At 33.7% G+C, this 8,009-nt stretch overlaps 1 protein-coding gene across 2 annotated transcripts; it reads right to left on the bottom strand.

The window, feature by feature from the left end:
* Window positions 1-951: 951 nt before the first annotated feature.
* Window positions 952-6,187, bottom strand: LOC114409478 (probable protein arginine N-methyltransferase 3). 2 transcript variants are annotated; one of them, XM_028372958.1, is made up of 8 exons: window positions 6,033-6,187; window positions 5,778-5,993; window positions 4,519-5,052; window positions 4,289-4,386; window positions 2,899-2,977; window positions 2,545-2,805; window positions 2,259-2,426; window positions 952-1,665 (listed from the first exon to the last, which is right to left on the bottom strand). In XM_028372958.1, exons 1-8 carry the CDS (start codon window positions 6,105-6,107, stop codon window positions 1,231-1,233), a joined length of 1,866 nt encoding a protein of 621 aa, XP_028228759.1. In that variant the 5' UTR covers window positions 6,108-6,187; the 3' UTR covers window positions 952-1,230. The 2 variants fall into 2 exon arrangements, with proteins under 2 accessions (XP_028228759.1, XP_028228758.1); XM_028372957.1 differs by having other exon boundaries at window positions 5,778-6,187.
* Between the last annotated feature and the right edge of the window lie 1,822 nt (window positions 6,188-8,009).

Genomic DNA, 8,009 nt, shown 5'->3' with positions numbered 1-8,009 from the left:
ATAATCCATATGAGTCATACGGATCACGTAACCGTATGAGTTAATCTGATGACTCATATTGGATCACGTAATCTGTATGAATTAACTCATACGGATTACATGACTCGTAAGTATTTTTTTAATATTTTTTTCAAAAATACATTTTTTAATTTATTATTAAATTAAATTTTTTAATAGTAAATATTTTTTATTTATAAAAAATATGCAGATTAAATAATTCGTATAAGTTATATCAAAATTAATTGTCACAAAATTTATTATTTAAATTTACATGTGCATTAAATATACATTAGAAATTTTAGTGTTATATATAGTAACATTATTTATTTATAATATAATTGGTCTATTAGCTCAGTTGGTTAGAACTCCTGTTAATAACCATTGGATTCATACGGATCAGTTGATCCGTATGAGGCTCACGGATTAACTGATCTATATCCCTTTTACGAAAGGGCAAAATTGGAAAATCGCAAAATTGCTAGGTGTACCAATAATTTCGCTAGGTGTACGTAGCAATGCCCAAAGTCACAGGTTCAAATCCTACATGAACCATACGGATTGTCAATCCATATGGATGCATACAAATTACGAATCCATAATGGATCCATACGGATTACAGATCCATAAATTTGTCGAGTAATTTTGGAAAAACAGAAAACACTGGGTGCACAAGCAATTTGTTGGATGCGCAAAGTATTGCCTTTATATTGACCTAAAAACCACTGAGGCTCATTCCTAAAAGGCCCAACACCAAAGGGAGACGCCAAGCACACATAAGCCCAAATAGGGTCCAACAGCAAACTAATTTTAAAAAAAAGTAAGCAAGGTCAAGCAATTGCCCAAATACAAAACAAAGCTTAATTACAAAAATACACATAAATGGCTTAATCTAATATTTGGCTCGAACTAGCGGTTAGCGCTCCACATGGTCATGTATATCATACAGGTTACTGAAATGAATAACCAATTTTAATTGGAAAACAGTATAAGAAAACAGTACTGCACGTAAGTTTTGTCATACATAAATATGAATTGGAGAAACATTACATTTTCTATGTAATTGGGCAGCGTAGAGTCTAGCATTCAACAAGCAGTAGCTATTTCCAGTGAACAAAAAAAGGAACCTAAATGTTAGCAATTACAGCTGTAGCATTCCAAAACTGATTTTAACTGGCAGCCAACAAGAAAAACTGCTGCACAATGATCTTTGCTGTTGTGGCGTCATGCATCCTACTGCAGATTAAAAAGCTGAGCAGGCCAACTGCGTTTGTGACTGTCAGGACCAACACCAGCAGCTTCTAAGGATATATCAATGCTGCGATGCTCAGTAGAACGGACAATGCTGACACGTAAATCAATCTTCACAGCAGGATACACCTCAGTGCCAATTGCTTCTGGTTTACCCCTGTTTTCTTTTCCAAATCCCATCGCAATAGGTTCTTGAAAGGTTAAGATTGTTTGTGACCAATGTGTTCTTGGCATGTAAGGGGATGTGGATAACACGGCTGGTGTTTCTCGGCAGAATCTGCTTGAAAATCCAGTATCAAACCATAGGACAACACCATAACACCAGCAGCATGTTCCAGAAGTACTTGGTTTCAATTCCAAAGTAGCAGTTGCAGTGAAATCCACTTCATTAGGCTTCATGGTTGCCAAGTCAAAGGACTGAAGACAAAAAGAAAACAAGCATTTCAATAGTCAGCATGCAACTATAAACTGGGTTGTGGATTTATTATTAAAAAAAATCCAGGATAATTACCCCCATCTCCCCACCACCACCACCACCCCCAATAAAAAGAAACCTATTGCTTGGGATAGCATATATGTATAATTTAAGACTACAAGTAACAAACGAGTCAAAATGAATAATTATCTAGAAATGCACGATACTTTTTACTTTCATTTGTATAAATGCACTTACATAGTAAAATACGGCATTTTCATTTTAGAAGGCATGGGAGCCACCATTTCTTGTTGGATAAAATAATTTTCACAATTTAACCCAAAAAAAAATCATTATATACAAATAACATTTGATTTCGACACAATTACATGCAGTTCACAAAAGGACCACTTCAGCTACTTTAGAATTGCAAGATAACCAATTAGAAACTATAGCCAAAGATAACAGACATTATCCTTGGCCTTGCAGTGATTGCTAAATTATTGAAGACTTGATTACCAAAATGGAATAAGAAATTCAGCACTATAAACAATGTCTTGCAAAACATCCACATATATGCCAAAAAAGCACAAACCTGAAGAATAGCAGAACAGGTAACTAAATCTTGAGAGTCCACAACATCAACTATAGGAATTCGGGCAGCATCTATGACAAGCTCATTCCCAATGCAAGACATGTCGAAATCACACACATTTTCCCAAAAAGGAAGACTTGTGGCTCCTTTTCCAAATCCTGCAACAAACTAGAAGAGAAACTGGAGTAATTCATATATACTACATAAACTTACAGTACAGACAACCCTTGCTGATCAAAAAAAAGAAAAGAAAAAAATCTGAGAAGTGGACAGATGAGAGACTCACAATAGTTGCTGTATCAGGAAGAATGGCACCACCAGGCTTCAACCACCGGTCTCGTGCATAAAGCACTGAACCAAGCATGGATTCATACAGCAGGCAATATCCCATCCATTCACTTAGCAATACATCAACACTGCGAGGTTGAAGTTCAACTGTTTTATCAATCTCTTCAACCATACCATGAACCACTTCTATGACTCCCTTTTGGAGGCCATCAACTCCATTTTGGCTTTTACTCAGCAAAAGACCATTATCTTTTGCAACCTAAATTTTTAAAAAATGGAGAGAAGAAAATGAACACAACTAGACATGTAATTGAAGAGGTAACTATAGAACTACAGAGCAGAAAAACTATACCTGAGATGCTACTGCTGCCATCTTGGCACTAGCCTCAACTGCAATAACCCTTGAAGCACCAGCTTTTGCTGAAAATAGGCTAAAGAAAAAATAATGACAAACGATGTCACAAACTTACAAATGACAGAGCAATCAGATATGGTAGGCAAATATGTAGCCTCCCAAAAAATAACTTATAAGAAGAGATCGACAAAATCAGGAATATGCACTTAATAACAGCCATAGGCATCATTACCACTACTGCCAAAAAACTGAACAAACAGAAAGAGCTCACAAGCCTATCAATTTGAGGAAGCATATGGATAATGGAAAATGATTAATGGTTTCTACTACTACCATGCATTAAGGGAAGATGAAATCTTCAATATTCAGAAGAAAAAAGGGCCATGAAGAGAACTACTTCACTTAGAAACTACTTATACATATGCAGGGTAGTATATACAGATTATTATCCTACATACAGGACCACCAAGCTTGCATCAACTAATTTCATCTATGAAGAAGAAGGGTGACTCAGAGCATGAGGCTCCCACCAATTGAGGTCTAGGGGGAGTATAGAAGTGCACAGTAAACTTACCATTGCACCAAGGCTCACCCTCAATGGTGAAAAGATGAAATGGGAAGGTATATTTTTCTTGTCATAGGCAAGAGGTAAGCTTAGGAGGCTAAGCCCCCTTTGAGGAAACTTTTTCATGGAGACAATTTTTTGCTGATCTTTATTACAATTTTTTTTTCTGCGATCTTTATTACAAATGGACAGGGACTACTCCCAAAAGTTAGCTCAAGGGAGGAGGGTTGTCCAAGTCTTATAAGGAGTATTCTAGCCATGTTCCTAGCCAATGTGGGACACCTTAACACTCTTCAAATGAAGTATTCTAGCCATGTCTTATAAGGAGGAGGACTAACTCCCAAAAGTTAGCTCAGAGAGGAGTATTGTCCAAGTCTTATAAGGAGTATTCTAGCCATGTTCCTAGCCAATGAGGAACATCTTAAAACTCTTCATATGAAGTAATTTAACAAAGTCCATAAGACCATAATAGAGCCCAAAAAGGATAGCTTTCTCACATCAACATAAATATATATATATATATATATATAGAGAGAGAGAGAGAGAGAGAGAGAGGAGAGAGAAATACACAATCTAAGGTTGATGGGAGAATAAACTAGCACTCCCAAGTCCCAAGTTATATACACAACATTGGTAATCTTAAGGAATTTTCTTTTCCTAATGTTTTTACTAAGAAGACATCATCCTTCCACCATTAATTATCATATGTTTCATTGTATTATTCTATGAATATAAAATTCCATAAAAGATATAATCTAGGATTTTGCTAGAGTATAGACTGCATGATATTATACACTGACAAAAATCAAGGATATTTCTCACCTGAGAATTCCAGTTCCACAACCTACATCCATAACCACAGCACTATTTAGTAGAGAGGGATTCTTCAAAATCGCTTGGCCATAAGCATCCATTCTCACCTACATAAAGATAGATATTACTTTAATAAAATGGTGATAGCATGGTTAAAGTGCTTCAGTTTGTCAATTTATAGTAGGGACACAACAATTTAGTTAAATATAAAGCCAACAAATGAGATGCACATCCTATACCTTATCACTTAACATCTCTCGATGGATACCAAATGAACTGTAAGACCCAAAATAACTTTCATTGATCTTCTTAATATGCTTTGCAATGTGATTTTGAGAATTAACCATCAAATGTCCTTCTGGATCCTTATCACTGCACAAAACATGTCCTTTTGAGTCCTTACCATTAATAAGTTTCTTTGAAGAACTAGCCTTGTTCAAATGATTATTAGAGACAGAATCAATCTCATGTTTGTCATCATCAACTACCACTTTTTTCACAAGATCTTGATCGTCATGGATACTCTCTTCAATGTTCATTAGATCCTTTATAAGATCTTCATCAATTCGAGTAATATGTTCATCTTCCCCGTCTTCGTCACAATCACCAAAACTGTACAACAGTGAATCATCTTGCATGAAAGGTATCAGATACCTATCATCATTCCACAAAGTCTTTATCTCATTAAAGTCAACTACATCATGCAAATGATTCTGAAGGTCACAGTTGGACTGGCATGTTAATCCACAACTCCAACATATGTTCTCTGCCACCTAGAAAGAAAAAAAAAGCAGAAGAAAACACCAGTTAGCAAGATACACAAGTAAAAAAGTACACAATTGAAATTTGATATATAGTCCACATACAAAGTTAGAATGTCTACATATAGCTAGTATCACATACATAATCCGATAGTTACCTTCTCCATTTTTTTCATAAACCAAAGTAACAGGTTAATAGAGGGAAATCCTCTGTACAAACAATCCTTAAATTGACAACAAAAGGAACAAGTAACACTAACAAGTAACAACCACCAAAATCATGATAAAGATAAACTGCCATTTTCAAATCTAAAATCCAAAATTCACAATTTCTCTTAATTACACTTCCTCATTCCAAAAGCCCCAACCTCAAGAAACAATCATAACAATGAATTTGAATTTTCTTTGTCAAGTAAAACAATGTCATGTTATGAGAAAATAACAGCAAGTACCAGTATGATTGCTTTGCATCATTCTCTTTACGAGAAGATCCTAACAAGAGTACTACTGTGCTAATAGCATACTCTCTCTCGTTATTGGTTAAAATTTATTGAAATCTCGTTAAATTGGGTGTGAGAACCAAAAAATTTTGCAACTTCGATTAAATTTTAATAAGCTGAAATGGGTTTAAAAGAGTGTGTCAGATAATGCATTCCTAGCATTTCTCGAGATCCTAGTCCAATTTTGCAACTTTGTCAATTAACAAAAGCATAGAAGAAAGCGATAACAACATTTACCCGAGAGCGGATGAAGTTAATGAGCTTGAAGGAGGCATAGAAATCCAAGCTGAGAGTTGTTCTGATCGTGTGGAAATCAAAGCGGTGAAGGGAGGCGCAGTGGTCGAACAAGGAACCGCACGAACTGTACCGGGAGTCACAGAATAGACACACGAATTCAGATTCTCTCTCTCCTTCGTCTTCTCCTTCCCAATCGTCCCACACTTCTTCTTCTTCTTCTTCTTCTTCTTCTTCTTCTTCTTCTTCTTCTTCTTCGCTTTCGTCGTCGTCTTCTTCCATTCTGTGCGGTTCTTCTTCTTCTTCTTGCTTTTGCTTATCGCTGAATGCCATAGGAGAAGAAACGCTTAAACCCTTTCAAAAACCCTAAAATGAGGGAACTTCTTGTATATATATTGTAGCGGGTTCAAAAAAAGTCTTGTTATTTCCGGCGCTTTAATATGCTTTTACTTTCTAGATTCTACTTTCTACTGGGATCAGTGATCAACTCAACTACCAGTGCAAATTTTACTTAAGAAAAAAAAAATGTTATTGTTTGATATAATTTTATACAATGATGGAAATGAGGTTAAAATGAATAAAAAGTAAGGACGTTAAAAAATAAAAAGTACGGATGGTTTGGAGTCAAATGAGAACCAATAAACCCATCAATCCGAATCAAACCAAAGAAAAAAATATATATAATTTTTATGTTGTGTAATTCTATAATTCTTACTTTTATATTATCTACTAGTTTTCTTTTATTTTATAATAATATTTAATTTTTTCAATTTTTATTATTTTAATTGGGTTAATTTTGGTTCAAGATGCCAATTTTATTTTTTTAAAATAATCAAAATCGATTAACGTTCATTGGTTTGAATCAAAATATATCTCAAATTCAAATCAAGTCAACCTATGGTCACACTTATTAAAATGGTATCGTAATTCCCATAAATAAATAATAATATCATGTTAGGATGAAATTAGGAAATTGTCAAATAAATCTCTAAATTCAATTATTTATTGTCATTTTAGTATTTAAATATAAATTAATATTATCACTTAAATTATAGTTTTTTTTCAACTACTGTAATTATTGATTTGTACCCTCAATAACTTCTTTTAATTTCCTTAAATTCAATAACTAACATGATAAAAAATTTCAATTCTAACACTAAAGTGGTTATTTACTCAAGTTAAATTTTAGGACTTTATGAAAGTTATCCAAATTCATCACCATTTTATCAATCTTTGTGGGTGTTATTGCATGGTATAATAACAATTTTTAAAAAAATACATTATTATCCTATTATGATAGTTTTTAGGCTTAATTGTAAAAATAGTCTTCCTATTTTTTCCAACTTACTAAATTGGTTCCCATATATTTTAATTCACTGTCAGAGTCTTCTTTTTTTTCAAATTGGTTATTTGAGTCCCCATGGTTAAAATTGGACATTGACTATTAACTAAAAATATTAACGATCACGTGTCATTATCTAATTAATGACATGTGACAGTCAACGACCAATTACATGATGACATGTGACAGTCAATGTCCAATTTTAACCAAGGGATCTCAAATAACCAATTTGGAAAGAAAAGGGAGACTCTAACACTGAATTAAAATGTAGAGGGATTGATTTAGTGAGTTGAAATAAATAGGTGGACTATTTCTGTAATTAAGTTTTTATGTTATCATTTTGTTGTGATAGATTTTCATGTATAGTAACATTATTAGTTTTTAATAATAGTTTTTAAAATTGTATGTAAGGTTATTTTTAAATGATTCATAACCAAGAAATGTTTATATTGGTTAAATAAGTTTTTGACTCAGTAGAACTTTAGACTTCAGGTTTTAGTTACTCTAAAATAGTTATTTTTTTATTTTTAGTCTTTTACTTATTTTTATTGTTCATAATTAGTCACGAAAAGTAGAGGTGAACAACAACCGGCTACTCGACCCATATCTAAAGAACTCGAACAAAAAATAGGGGCCTATTAGGTGGGTTCAAGCAGATCCTCAATTTAAATAGGTATACAAAACAGTTAACAATGAGTTTCAGTGGGTGGGTTCGGTTTTGAAATTTTTTCCCATCGAAACGAACCCATCCATCAAATGTTTTTTTTTCTGAATAAAGTAAGCAAAGTTATGTGTAGCATGTATAAGTTATAGCTTTAAGTATGAACACAACACGCCAACATGGAAAATGCTTTAGACCATTGGCTTTTCTATGAGTGTAGCTTGTGTAACAT

The sequence above is a fragment of the Glycine soja genome, chromosome 4, assembly GCF_004193775.1.
Source record: "Glycine soja cultivar W05 chromosome 4, ASM419377v2, whole genome shotgun sequence".
Lineage (NCBI taxonomy): Eukaryota > Viridiplantae > Streptophyta > Magnoliopsida > Fabales > Fabaceae > Glycine > Glycine soja.
This window is presented reverse-complemented; position numbering and strand designations above follow the sequence as displayed.

Excerpts from the sequence above, each read along its gene's own strand:
- LOC114409478 (XM_028372957.1), bottom strand. The coding sequence starts at position 6,107 with ATGGCATTCAGCGATAAGCAAAAGCAAGAAGAAGAAGAAGAACCGCAC. Across the intron at positions 4,387-4,518 it reads GAGAGATGTTAAGTGATAAG|GTGAGAATGGATGCTTATGG; the intron begins GTATAGGATGTG and ends ATCTTTATGTAG. Across the intron at positions 2,806-2,898 it reads TGGCAGCAGTAGCATCTCAG|GTTGCAAAAGATAATGGTCT; the intron begins GTATAGTTTTTC and ends TTAAAAATTTAG.